Here is a 14,988-nt window from a genome sequence, read left to right as displayed (position 1 = left end):
TGTGTGGTCTTTTGTGTCTGGCTTCTTTCACTTAGCATAATGTTTTCAAGGTTCATCATATTGTAGCATATATCAGTACTTCATTCCTTTTTATTACTGAATAATAGTTACATGGATATACAATGTTTTGTTTATCCATTCATCAGTCGATGGACAGTTGGGTTGTTTTACTTTTTGGCTTTTATGAATAGTAATATGAAATTCTGTATACAAGTTTTTGTGTAGACATACGTTTTCATTTCTCTTAGGTATATAACTAGGAGTAGAATTGCTGGGTCATATGGTAACTGTACGTTTAACCTTTTGAGGAACTGCCAGTGACTGCCGCATTTTATTTTCTACCAGCAATGTATGAGGGTTCCAGCAATGTTCCAACAATGTATGTGTTTCTCCACATCCTTGTTAACACTTATCTGTCTTTTTGATTATAGCCATCCTAGTGAGTGTGAAGTGATATCTCGTGGTTTTGTTTTGCATTTTCCCTGATGATTAATGATATTGAGCATCTTTTCATGTGCTTATTGGCCATTTGTATGTCTTCCGGGGAGAAATGTCTATTCAGATCTGTTGCCCACTTAAAAATTACCTTTTGGGCTTCCCTGGTGGCGCAGTGGTTGAGAGTCCGCCTGCCGATGCAGGGGACACGGGTTTGTGCCCTGGTCTGGGAAGATCCCACATGCCGTGGAGCGGCTGGACCCATGAGCCATGGCCGCTGAGCCTGCGTGTCCGGAGCCTGTGCTCCGCAACGGGAGAGGCCACAACAGTGAGAGGCCCGTGTACCACAAAAAAAAAAAAACAACAAAACAACAACAACAACAAAAAAACCTTTTAATTATTAAGTTTTAAGCATTTCTCATATATTCTGGATACAAGTCCTTTGTCAGATGTATGATTAACAAGTATTTTCTCTCATTCTGTGGGTTGTCTTTTTACTTTTCTTGATGATATCCTTCAGAGCACAAAAGTTTTTAATTTTGTTGAAGTCAGAGAGCTTATTCTGACTGCTCTGTATGAATCCGGATTCCAGGGACAGGTGTAGAAGCAGGAGAGCAGTTGTTACAAGAACAATGCGGTGGTCCACGTGAGAAGTGTACTGGATTTGTCTCAGGCATGGCCACAGAGTTGGTGAGAAGGGGCCAGCTGTGAGGTAGGTTAGGACATAGAGCTGATGGAACAAGGTGAGGGATTACTGTAGGGGTGAGGGAGAGGGAGAAATCATGGATGAATGATAGGGTTTCAGCTTAAATAATTTTGATCCAAAATTTGATTATGCTGTCTGTTACCTGCTACAGAATTATGATAGTTTTTAATGGAGTTTGGCCAGCGAGTCCAGCACTCCCTTCTTACACATTTGAAATTGCTTTTGGTTGTATGATCACTGATTGTGCCAAGGAGATGGTTCCAGAGACTCTGACCTTCCATATTTTCCTCTAATACTGCCTACGCCACCTCAAATAAACATATTTTCTAAGTGAGACTAGTGTGCCTGCTTTACCAGTGCAGTTTCAAGGCAAGTCCTCTGCCCCCTTCTAACCAGACTGCAACCTCAAAGCCCCCTCTGTGTAGAGGTTATGGAACTCTCAGTGAATAGTATCAGTTCAAGGGAATGAGTTTTTGAAATCTAAATGTCATAATTTGACAGGGCTACTTTGAGGAAAAAGACTTTTAAAGGAGGAACTAATATCAGCTGACATTTGTGAAGTGCTTCTCTCCTCTGCTTGCTTCCTAGGAGATCTCATCAGCTAAAGTGGAAATTAAAACACTTTGAGAAAATCTTGGTTTATGAATATAGCGTGTTCTCTTGGTTTATGACTATAGTGTGTTCTCTGCAGTTTTTTTATATGGTCACTAAAAATCTTATTCTAGGGAAGTATTTAATGACATGGCAAGTGCTCATGATTTATTAAGTGAAAAACCCTGTGTGTGTTTACACACATGTAGCTATACCCTATCTATATATGTAACATGTCTCTATGATGGGATTATGAGTGGCATTTATTTCATTCTTTGTACTTTTCTATATTGCTATGTTTTTGATAGCGAACATTTATAACTTTTATAAAAATAAAATTTTATTTTAAAAACATCACGTAAATTGTGGCACATCAGTGTTTGTGTGCACACACCCATCAAGGAAATAAATCTTTTCCTGCTCCTGTGATGCCCTTCTGCTTGAAGGTGGAGAGGAACTGTTGAAATGAGAACATTTCTCGCCTGTAAAGTGGAGATAACAGTGGTGCCAACCTCCTGAGGTTTTTTGTGAGGATTTAATGAGTTCGTGTGTAAAACAGTTTCTGTTAAGTAATAGTGTTTACTGTTACCACTGTTGCTACTTTCATTGTTATTTTGGCTTTAGTGTCCTCCTTAAAATGATCTACGTGCTTTCCCAAGGTGTCTGACTGTGGCTGTCCTCGCTTGTGTTTGCCTGATAGCCGTTTCATTTTCATTTGATTTCGAGGTCATGTGGGTTTTGCCCACCTCTCTGGAGTACTTGTACAAACCAAAGATTGAGGAGCATGGATATCTTTTAGCCAAGGCAGTCTTGACCTTACAAAGTTGTAAATTTATGAAGTATGCTGCTGTATGGACAGGATCAATATTCACCGTCAAAATTTCACTTAAAATTATATGACCCTGGGCAAATTTCTGAACCTCCCAGAGCTTCAACTTCTGCTAAAAGAGGGTATATTAATGTTCTTAACCATCGCAGAGGGACTTATTACTGTTTACTTACCTTTAGGAAAGGTGTTTGTAAGTTACCCTGCCTGCTTCACTGTATGTTTTGTCTATCATGACTGTCAAATGAAATAGGAGTCTGAAAATGATCTAGAGGATTTTTATTCCAGCATTGAACTGGGGCCATATTGGAGAAAAGAAGAAATTTTGTTTCTTTTCCATTCTTGAACTCACTCCTTCCTTGCAGATTTTCCTTTTTTTATAACTCATTCATTTATTCAATAAATACTTAGTGTGGGACTTCCCTGGTGGCGCAGTGGTTGAGAGTCCGCCTGCCAATGTAGGGGACACGGGTTTGAGCCCTGGTCCGGGAGGATTCCACATGCTGCGGAGCAACTAGGCCCATCCCATGCGCCACAATTGCTGAGCCTGCGCTCTAGAACCCGCGAGCTACAACTACTGAGCCCGCACATTGCAACTACTGAAGCCCGCACACCTAGAGCCGTGCTCCACAACAAAAGAAGCCACCTCAGTGAGAAGCCCGCAATGAAGAAGCTGCAATGAAGAGTAGCCCCCGCTCGCCGCAGTTAGAGAAAGACCGTGCACAGCAACGAAGTCCCAATGCAGCTGAAAATAAATAAATAAATAAAATAAATAAACTTATAAAAAAACTAATTAATTAATACTTAGTGCCTCCGATGTGCCTGACCCTTTTCTAGGTTCCAGGGGCTAGACAGGTAAGTGAGGTGGATGTGGCCTCTGCTCTTGGGCATACAGACCAGTGGTGGAGGGGACCAGGCAGAGATGGCCATCAACAGGAGAGGAAGAGGATGCGTGGAGAAAGAGAAGCAGGGGGTGGGGATGTGATAGAGAGTCCTTTGGAAAGGGCTGAGGACTTGAAGGGCAACGGCCTAGATTCAGGTCTTGCCCGTGTGGTCTTGAGCAAGTCTTGTGACCCTCTGGCCCTCAGTAGCTTATGTAAAAGTTTTTTTTTTATTAGAATATAATTGCTTTACAACGTTGTGTTAGTTTCTGCTGTACAATGAAGTGAATCAGCTGTATGTATACATATATCCCCTCCCTCTTGGACCTCCCTCCCACCCATCTAGGTCATCACAGAGCACCGAGCTGAGCTTCCTGTGCTTTATAGCAAGTTCCCACTAGCTATCTGTTTTATGCTTATTAGTGTATTTATGTCAATTCTCACCTCCCAGTTCGTCCCACCCACCCCTTCCCCTCCTGTGTCCACATGTCCATTCTCTATGTCTACGTCTCTGTTCCTGCCCTGCAAATAGGTTCATCTGTACCATTTTTCTAGATTCCACGTATATGCGTTAATAAACAATATTTGTTTTTCTCTTTCTGGCTTACTTCACTCTGTATAACAGACTCTAGGTCCATCCACATCTCTACAAATGACCCAACTTCATTCCTTTTTATGGCTGAGTGATATTCCATTGTATGTATGTACCACATCTTCTTTATTCATTTATCTGTCTTTGGACATTTAGGTTGTTTCCATATCCTGGCTATTGTAAACAGTGCTGCAATGAACCAGCTGGGGTACGTGTGTCCTTTTGAGTTATGGTTTTCTCAGGGTATATGCTCAGTAGTGGGATTGCTGGGTCATATGGTAATTCTATTTCTAGCTTTTTAGGGAATCTCCATACTGTTATCCACAGTGGCTGTATCAATTTACATTCCCGCCAACAGTGCAAGAGGGTTCCCTTTGCTCCACACCCTCTCCAGCATTTATTGTTTGTAGACTTTTTAAAAATAAATTTATTTATTTTATTTATTTATTTTTGGCTGAGTTGGGTCTTTGCTGCTGCCCACGGGCTCTCTCTGTTTGCGGCGAGCGGGGCTGCTCTTTGTTGCGGTGCGCGGGCTTCTCATTGTGGTGGCTTCTCTTGTGGAGCACGGGCTCTAGGTGCGCGGGCTTCAGTAGTTGTGGCTTGCAGGCTCTAGAGCGCAGGCTCAGTAGTTGTGGCGCATGGGCTTAGTTGCTCTGCAGCATGTGAGATCTTCCTGGACCAAGGATCGAACCCGTGTCCCCTGCATTGGCAGGCAGACTCTTAACCACTGTGCCACTAGGGAAGCCCAGTAGATTTTTTGATGATGGCCATTCTGACCGGTGTGAGGTGATACCTCATTGTAGTTGTTTTTTGTTTGGTTGGGTTTTTTTTGGCTGAGTTGGGTCTTCGTTGCTGCAAACAGGCTTTCTCTAGTTGCCGAGCGGGGGCTACTCTTTGTTGTGGTGCGCGGGCTTCTCATTGCAGTGGTTTCTCTTGCTGTGGAGCACGGGCTCAAGGCACACCGGCTCAGTAGTTGCAGTGCGTGGGCTCTAGGGCGTGCAGGCTTCAGTAGTTGTGGCACATGGGCTCTAGAGTGCAGTGCTCAACTAAGTACATGGGCTTAGTTGCTCCGTGGCATGTGGGATCTTCCAGGACCAGGGATCGAGCCTGTGTCCCCTGCATTGGCAGGTGGATTCTTAGCCACTGTGTCACCACGGAAGTCCCCTCATTGTAGTTTTGATTTGCATTTCACTAATAATTAGTGACGTTGAGCATCCTTACATGTGCCCCTTGGCCATCTGTATGTCCTCCTTGGAGAGATGTCTGTTTAGTTCTGCCCATTTTTCAATTGGGTTGTTTGTTTTTTTGATATTGAGCTCCATGAGCTGTTTGTCTATTTTGGAGATTAATCTTTTGTCTGTTCCTTTGTTTGCAAATATTTTCTCCCACTCGGAGAGTTTTCTTTTCGTCTTGTTTATGGTTTCCTTTGCTGGGCAAAAGCTTTTAAATTTAATTAAGTCCCATTTCATTTGTTTATTTTTGTTTTTATTTCCTTTACTCTAGGAGGTGGGTCAAAAAAGATCTTGCTGTGGTTTATGTCAAAGTGTGTTTTTCCTATGTTTTCCTCTAAGAGTTTTATAGTGTCTGGTCTTACATTTAGGTCTTTAATCCATTTGGAGTTTATTTTTGTGTATGGTGTTAGGTAGTGTTCCAATTTCATTCTTTTACATGTAGCTATGCAGTTTTCCCAGCACCACTTATTGAAGAGGCTGTCTTTTCTCCACTGTATGTTCTTGCCTCCTTTGTCCTAAATTAGGTGACCATATGTGCGTGGGTTTATCTCTGGGCTTTCTATCCTGTACCATTGATCTATATTTCTGTTTTTGTGCCAGTACCATACTTGTCCTGATTACTGTAGCTTTGTAGTATAGTTTGAAGTTGGAGAGCCTGATTCCTCCAGCTCTGCTTTTCTTTCTCAAGATTGCTTTGCTGGGACTTCCCTGGTGGCGCAGTGGTTGGGAATCCGCCTGCCAGTGCAGGGGACATGGGTTCGAGCCCTGGTCTGGGAAGACCCCACATGCCACGGAGCAACTAAGCCCGTGTGCCACAACTACTGAGCCTGTGCTCTAGGGCCAATGAGCCACAACTATTGAAGCCCACGTACCACAACTACTGAAACCCCAGCGCCTAGAGCCCGTGCTCCACAAAGAGAGAAGCCACAGCAATGAGGAGCCCGCACACCACCATGTAGAGTAGCCCCCACTCGCCCCAACTAGAGAAAGCCCACGTGCAGCAACAAAGACCCAACACAACCAAAAATAAAATAATAAATAAATTTATTTTAAAAAAAAAGATTGCTTTGCTATTCGGGGTCTTTTTTGTTTCCGTACAAATTGTAAAATTTTTTGTTCTAGTTCTGTGAAGAATGCCATTGGTAATTTGATAGGGACTGCACTGAATCTGTAGATTGCTTTGGGTGGTAGAGTCGTTATCACAATGTTGATTCTTCCCATCCAAGAACATGGTGTATTTCTCCATCTGTTTACGTCATCTTTGATTTCTTTCATCAGTGTTTTATAGTTTTCTGAGTACAGGTCTTTTGTCTCCTTAGGTAGGTTTATTCCCAGGTATATTATTCTTTTTGTTGCGATGGTAAATGGGATTCTTCCCTCAATTTCTCTTTCTGATCTTTCATTGTTAGTGCATAGGAATGAAAGAGATTTCTGAGCATTAATTTTGTATCCTGCAACCTTACCAAATTCATTGATTAGTTCTAGTAGTTTTCTGGTGTCATCTTTAGGATTTTCTATGTATAGTCTCATGTCATCTGCAGACAGTGACAGTTTTACTTCTTTTCCGATTTGTATTCCTTTTTCTTCTCTGATTGCTGTGGCTGGGACTTCCAAACCCATGTAAAAGTCTGTAGGGTAAGGATTAAATGGGTGAATGAACACTTCATAAAGTATAACACGCTGTGTGATGATATATAACACGCTTCCCTTTATTGAGGGAAGCTTTGAATCCAAATTTTCAAGAGGTGTGGGTGTCAGTGCAGAACAGATAGGAGGTGTTGTGTAGCTGGTGTTCTGAGTGCTGTGGAGGCTGTGGCTATCCAGCCGGGGGACACGTTTCTCCACCACCTCGACACAGTGAGCTTATTCCTACGTCTGGATTGGTCCACTGTTCTTCTAGTACAGTGTCTTTACTGTTTCTTTTCCACACACTTTTTTTTTTGGCCATGCAGCTTGCGGGATCATAGTTCCCTGACCAGGGATCAAATCCGTGCACCGTGCAGTGGAAGGGCGGACTGCCAGGGAATTCCTCTTCTCCACATTCTGTCCTTCCTGGTGGGCTTCAGAATTTTGGATGTTTCCAGTGAAGCTTTCTCCACTCTCTAGTCCACACTGCTCTCTCCCTCTTCTGATAGAGACCCACAGATTAGCACCTAATCACATCTGGTTTTATGTCTCTTCACAGTTTCTTTTGCCTCCCTAACTAGATCATAAGCTACTTGAGATTAAGAACTGTTTTTAATATTTTTTCCACCCCTTTCCCTCCATAGCATTTATCACAATATAAATTACAGGGGCCAGCACATATTGAAGTGAGTTTTGAATTAAAACGCTCAAAAGTGATCTTAATGGCACTTGGTTACTTTCTCTGTTTAATTCAGCTCTGACTATAATTCATACCCACCTGAAAGTTCCTCGTTCCCACTATTATACCTGACTTATCTTTGCATGACTAGATGTTGAAAGCATTATGATGCCTTGTTCTTCAGCCCCCAGGTTTCCCTAGATGCCCGTTAAAATTCCTGTCCTGCTTGAAGATCATCTGTGGAAACGTTGGCCATGGCATCCGTATCAGAGTCTGTTACATTCAGAGAGTTCTGCCCTTTGTACTATCTCCTCAATGCCATTCCCACAAAGATCCAGAAGGGGTTCCGCTCCATAGTGGTCTACCTCACGGCCCTGGACGCCAACGGGGACTACATTGCCGTGGGCAGCAGCATTGGCATGCTCTACCTGTACTGCCGGCACTTGAACCAGATGAAGAAGTACAACTTCGAGGTGAGTCTTGCTTGTCCTCACCTGAGCATGTGTGAGCCCTGGCTAATGTTTAACATGCTTGTGAGTTCCAGGATGGGGTAATTTACTTCTGATTTGCTAGAATATGGCCTGAGTGCCCTTCCCAAACAATACTTTATGACCATTTTTTTTTTGCCGTACGCGGGCCTCTCACTGCTGTGGCCTCTCCCTTTGTGGAGCACAGGCTCCGGACGCACAGGCTCAGCGGCCATGGCTCACGGGCCCAGCCGCTCCGCGGCATGTGGGATCTTCCTGGACCGGGGCACGAACCCGTGTCCCCTGCATCGGCAGGCGGACTCAACCACTGCGCCACCAGGGAAGCCCTCTTCATTCCTTTTTATTGCTGAATGCTATTCCATTGTATGGATAAGACCACATTAGCTATCGATTCCTCATGGACGCTTTTTATTTCTGTTTATTTCTATCCTAGTTTTCTGAGAGTTTTTATCATGAATGAGTATTGAAATTTGTCAGATATTCACTTGAATCTGTTGTGATGATATGATTTACTTCTTTATTTCCTTCTTTATTTATGTGTTATGTTACATGAATTGAGTTTTGGTTATTATTCCAACCGTGCATTAATCTTTTAAACCCCATTTTGTCATGATATATTATCCTTTTCTTTTTGGCCTCGTGGCATGGCTTGTGGGATCTTAGTTCCCTGAACAGGGATTGAACCCAGGCCCTGGCAGTGAAAGCACCAAGTCCTAACCACTGGACCACCAGGGAATTCCATATTATCCTTTTTTTTTTTTTAATCTTGCTGTATTCCTTTTAGTAATATTTTGTTCAGATTTTTTGTGTCTGTATTCATGGAAGAATATTGGTCTGTAGCTTTCTTATGATGTTTCTGTCTGGCCTTTCTTATTATACACATATCTAGTGTTTTCATTCTATATTTAACTACTCAAGTTGGACATTATTATTATTATATTTTATAGTCACTGTTTAGATTCCCTCACACTTTTGCCAACGTCTTTACTCACCATCCCTTGTTACATCTCAGTTCTTCCCTTTGCAGCCATTCTCCTTCTTGCTGGAGTACATCCTTTATTTTTTAAATTTTTGGCTGCATTGGGTCTTCGTTGCTGTGCGTGGGCTTTCTCTAGTTGCGGTGAGCGGGGACTACTCTTCATTGCGGTGTGCAGGCTTCTCATTGTGGTGGCTCCTCTGGTTGCGGAGCACGGGCTCTAGGTGTGCGGGCTTCAGTAGTTGTGGCTCACGGGCTCTAGAGCGCAGGCTCAGTAGTTGTGGTGCACGGGATTAGCTGCTCCACCACATGTGGGATCTTCCCGGACCAGGGCTTGAACCCGTGTCCCCTGCATTGGCAGGCGGATTCTTAACCACTGCGCCACGAGGGAAGCCCTGGAGTACATCCTTTAGTAGTTCTTGTGTTGAAGTCTTTTGGTGGTAAGTACTCTTGATTTTTTTGTTTGTCTGAATGTCTCTCTGTCTTTGAATTGTTTAGAGGTATACTATTCAAGGCTAACAGTTTTTTCCTCTTAGCACTTTGAGGATGATACATCTCAACATCCATTGTTGAGATGTCTTTTGTTAATAATTGTTCATATTTAGTTATTTCCCTTTTTTCTCTGACATATTAATATCTTCTTATTGCCTTTGAGGTTTTACTGTTTCACTACAAAATGTGTATGTGTGTATTTCTTTTCGTGAGTCTTGTTCAAGGCTTGTGCTCCTGAGGATATAGGTCTTTCATCAGTTTTGGATAATTTTTAGCCCTTATCTCTGAAGATGTTTCCTTCTCCTATCCTCTGTTTTCTTTCCTTCTGGAATCCCAATTAGATGTAGGTAGGACCTTCATATTCTATTCTCTATGACTTTTAACTTATCTGTCATATATATATATACATATATATATTTTAGATTAGGGGTGGAAGTCATTTACAATTTCTTTTTTTTTTTGGAAAGAGACTCCACCTCTATTTTTTAATTTTAATTTTATTTTATTTTACATGTTGGGGGTAGGAGTTTATTAATTAATTAATTTATTTTTGCTGTGTTGGGTCTTCATTTCTGTGAGAGGGCTTTCTCTAGTTGTGGCAAGCGGGGGCCACTTTTCACTGCGGTGCGCGGGCCTCACTGTGGCGGCCTCTCTTGTTGCGGAGCACAGGCTCCAGACGCACAGGCTCAGTAGTTGTGGCTCACGGGCCTAGTTGCTCCGCGGCATATGGGATCTTCCCAGACCGGGGCTCGAACCCATGTCCCCTGCATTAGCAGACAGATTCTCAACCACTGCGCCACCAGGGAAGCCCATCTGTCATATTTTTTATCTTTCCTTTGCCGCACAGATCTGTCATCTAGTTCAATAATTTTCTTTCATCTGTGACTAGACTGCTATTTAGTCTACCCCTGAGATTTTATATTCTTTTGATTCTTTTTCATTTCTGTTATTTCTGATAATAGTTTGGTCTTATGTTTCAATTTCTTTTTACATTTCTTTAACATTTTTAAGCATATTTCTTTTTTATTACTGAAGCATAGTTGATTTATAATGTTTCAGGTGTATAGCAAAGTGATTCAGTTATATATTCTTTTTCACATTCTTTTCCATCATGGGTTATTACAATATTGAATATAGTTCCCTGTGCTATATAGTAGGTCTTTGTTGTTTATTTTATGTATAGTAGTATCTGTTAATCCCCAATTCCCAATCCTTCCCTCCCCTTAAGCATATTTCTTTTATGTTCTGGGTCTCCTCACTCGACATGAAATGCTTGAGTCAGGATGAGGAGTTGTCCAATTCTGTTATTGCTTTCTTTAGTTGGTTCTTCTTGAGGGGACCTGTCTCCCTGTGGTCATGTCTAATTGTGAGGTATGTGGCTGATCCTAATATGTGGGAGTGCTGAGGGGCCTGGGTTGAGACTGTTCCACAGATGGGGTTGATGGTCACTCTGCCAGCCGCCTTGGAGTGCTACAAACACGGAAGCATGTCAGGTGAAGTGCCTGGCCTGAAGGTTCTTTTCAGTGGGAAGGGAGAATAAATTCAAACTCTGGTGCTGGATACGGCAGCTTTGTGATTACAGAATCTTTTTTATTCACTCCAGTCAATGCCTGAGATAAGACAAAGGTCCTTGTCAGCTTCGTTTCCCAGCAAATTGATTTTCCCCTAGTTTACACTTTCACTGAGAGTTAGGTCTTCAGGGATTCTGGCTTTAGCAGGGGATGTCAGTTCCAACTCCCCACGTCACCTGGCCTGAAGCCTTGTCCTCATTAACCGTCCTCACCTCAGAAAATCAAGGGTCTAGGCGTTGGCCAGATTGCCCTATGTAGCCTGTAGCTTCAGGGCTGGCTTCCGTTCTAGTTTGACAGCATTCTTTTTGTTTTCGGCTCTTGTAGATTTTCTTTACTTTTCTAGAGATCAGCTATGCGTTTAAAAGAATGTTTTATGTATCTTATTCAACATTTCTAGGTGTTTGGGGAGGAATGTTTTTCAGAATAGCTAGAGTGTTATACTGTGAGAAGTTGAAACTTCTTATTTTGTTTCTGTCTGAAGTATAGTTAGATATTGATAATCTGATTCTTCGGATGTTTTGGTTCTTAAGTCAAGAACCAAATCTATTTAATAATCATATTAAATAACCTTAAGTCAAGTTTAGTACATTGGTTTATTAAAAAGCACGTGTGCAAGCATTGCATATAGATATTCAGGCTTCCAGCCCATCTGAGCAATGATTTTGAAACCATTCATTCAGGAAAATTACACAACCGTTTTGATTTTGTGCTATGATGTGGCAAGATCTCCAATAAGTGATTTTGATTCCTGTTGTAGTAGCAGTTTTTATAATTACAAATTCCCAGGAAAAATATTCTCTTTTTAACATTCTGTTGCCATGTCAGACGATACACATCTAAAGCATGTTATGTTACTTTGTTCCCTCAAAGCAGAGATGGAACCATCACTCACATTCCTGCACTCCTTTCATTCTCCTCCTTTCCCACAGCCGACCACACCTTCCATCTCCATGGCCATGGATCTGCTCAGAAGGCATAGGGCAGCGAGGCAGAGCAGGGCCTCTGTAGGGTCACACTTGGGTGTGAGTCCTGACTATTGATTCTCTCTAGCTTTGTGACCTGAGACAAACCACTTCACCTTTGTAAAATGAGGATAACTCCAGCACCTGCCCTCTTGGCGGTTTGAGGACCCCAGGAGATGATGCCTGTGAAGTGCTGAACAGGGTGCCCAGCACAGGACACGCGCGACTGGCAGAGCGTCCCTTACAGAGAGAGTCGATGTGCTCTGTCATCACTGCTGCCCTCCTGACCGGGTCTTCATACTCTTCTTTCCTCGTCAGGGTTCTGCCCTTGCACCTGTTCAGTTTGCCACATCCCTTGACCGGGTGCATACTACCTCCACCTGAACTATCGCAGGAGGCTCCCAGCTGGTCCTCCTGCCTGGTCCCACGCCTTCCTCCTTCCATCCTGTTCCTCATGGGGTTACCAGAAACACCTCTGACTGATACACCTGCAAAAGCAGGCATCTTCAAGCGTCCCCCTTTTCCTTCCCGTAGCTTAAGATCCAGGTCCCTTACCCCGTATCACGACGTGGCACCAAGTGTATTTATAGCCCGTGAACATCCGCTGCAAGCTGTAAAGTGGCAGGTGAAAGTGAGCTCAGTCGCTGCCACCCCCGCTCGTGGGGGCAGCTCTTCATGTACACGTCTCATTGCTGCAGCTCAGCTGTGAGCGGGCGGGCCTGCGCCCTACTGTGTATTACCACTCAGTCCCCTGAATGCACAGATTGATTACCATCTAAATTACTGCATCAGGGATCAAAGTGGCTTATGGAAGATCTTGCCATATGTCTTAGCGAGGTCGAAATGGTTGTGTAATTTTTCTGAATGAGTGGTTTCAAAATGAAAAATGATCATTCAGATGCTCTGGAAGCCCGAATATCTGTACTCAGTGCTTGACATGTGCTTTTTAATAAACCAATGTATTAAGCTTGAGTTAGTGTTATTTAATGTGATTATTGATATGAGAACCAAAACACGCCAGGAATCAGTTTATAAAGCACTCCCAAATGTATTGTCTCACTGATCCTCAAGCAAGCCTGTGTGGCAGGTACACACCATGGACTACAGTCGGTGGATGACTTGTCCACGTTGAGAGAGAAGAAAGGAGAACTTGCGTCTGGGATAGCTCTTCTGACTCCAGACTCCAGTTTTGAGGGGAACTACCTCTCCTATCCAAGTTCCTTAGTACTCTCTTGATAAGAGCTCAATGTAGTCATACTTGATTGAACAGTATTTCCTTTCTCAGAAATGCAGTTTTAAAATTTTGTCATTTCAGGGACTTCTTTGGTGGTCCAGTGGTTAAGACTCTGCACTTCCAGTGCAGGGGATACAGGTTCAAATCCTGGTCAGGGAACTAAGATCCCACATGCTGTGTGGCACAGCCAGAAAAAAACACAAAAACAATTGTCATTTCAAAGATAAAAAACCTAGAAAGAAAAAGAGATTAATTATCTTTCTGAATTATATACATTTTCAATCAGGAATATATATAGGCTGCAGTCCAATGAGGTTTTCCATTCCATTGGTAGGTAACGTTTCATAGTCTGAAAGCTGGCCTGGTGACAGGCCCATTTGTTTTGTTTTTTTGTTTGTTTTTAACATCTTTATTGGAGTATAATTGCTTTACAACTTTGTGTTAGTTTCTGCTGTATAACAAAGTGAATCAGCTATGTGTACACATATATCCCCATATCCCCTCCCTCTTGCGTCTCCCTCCCACCCTCCCTATCCCACCCCTCTAGGGGAACACAAGGCACCGAGCTGATCTGCCTGTGCTATGCGGCTGCTTCCCACTAGCTATCTGTTTTACATTTGGTAGTGTATATATGTCCATGCCACTCTCTCACTTCGTCCCAGCTTACCCTTCCCCCTCCCCGTGTCCTCAAGTCCATTCTCTACGTCTGCGTCTTTATTCCTGTCCTGTCCCTAGGTTCTTCAGAACCTTTTTTTTTTTTTTTTGGATTCCATACATATGTGTTAGCATACGGTATTTGTTTTTCTCTTTCTAACTTACTTCACTCTGCATGACAGACTCAAGTTTCATCTACCTCACTACAGATAACTCAATTTCGTTTATTTTTATGGCTGAGTAATATTCCATTGTATATACGTGCCACATCGTGTTTGCATCTTTTTTTAATTAATTAATTTATTTTTGGCTGCATTGGGTCTTTGCTGTGCTCTGGCTTTCTCTAGTTGTGGCGAGCAAGGGTTGCTCTTCATTGCGGTGCGCGGGCTTCTCATTGTGGTGGCTTCTCTTGTTGTGGAACATGGGCTCTAGGCGCATGGGCTTCAGTAGTTGTGGCATATGGGCTCAGTAGTTGTGGCTCGCAAGCTCTAGAGCACAGGCTCAGTAGTTGTGGCGCATGGGCTTAGTTGCTCTGCGGCATGTGGGATCTTCCCGGACCAGAGCTTGAACCCGTGTCCCCTGCACTGGCAGGCGGATTCTTAACCACTGCGCCACCAGGGAAGCCCGTGTCACGTCTTCTTTATTCATTCATCTATTGATGGACATTTAGGTTGCTTCCATGTCCTGGCTATTGCAAATAGTGCTGCAGTGAACATTGTGGTACATGACTCTTTGAATTATGGCCCATTTGTTTTTGAATGTTTCCTCTTTCAGGGGAAAACGGAATCCATCACGGTGGTGAAACTGCTGAGCTGCTTTGATGACCTGGTGGCTGCAGGCACAGCCTCTGGGAGGGTTGCAGTCTTTCAACTTGTATCCTCGTTGCCAGGAAGAAATAGACAGGTAAGTACTAATCATTTTAGCATTTCTTAACTTCTTGGCAAATTCCTCATGTCTTTTAAAATGAGGAGTCCTCACGTGCCAAGAAAACACTTGCTCAGAAAAGCCTCGCTCTGTGCTCTTTATAATCAGGTGACATTTTT

General features: G+C 43.0%; 1 protein-coding gene across 1 annotated transcript in view; it reads left to right on the top strand.

Moving 5' to 3' along the window:
* TECPR2 (tectonin beta-propeller repeat containing 2) overlaps positions 1–14,988 on the top strand; it is a 94,056-nt gene that overhangs the window by 7,304 nt on the left and 71,764 nt on the right. Inside the window, exons 2-3 of the mRNA XM_082647154.1 lie at positions 7,753–8,041; positions 14,720–14,848. Of these exons, the coding sequence (XP_082503280.1) occupies positions 7,823–8,041; positions 14,720–14,848 (348 nt within the window). The 5' untranslated portion in view covers positions 7,753–7,822. The remainder of the gene's footprint in view (positions 1–7,752; positions 8,042–14,719; positions 14,849–14,988) is intronic.

Source organism: Grampus griseus (genome assembly GCF_964374135.1).
Source record: "Grampus griseus genome assembly, chromosome: 2".
NCBI classification, from domain to species: Eukaryota; Metazoa; Chordata; class Mammalia; order Artiodactyla; family Delphinidae; genus Grampus; species Grampus griseus.
This window is presented reverse-complemented; position numbering and strand designations above follow the sequence as displayed.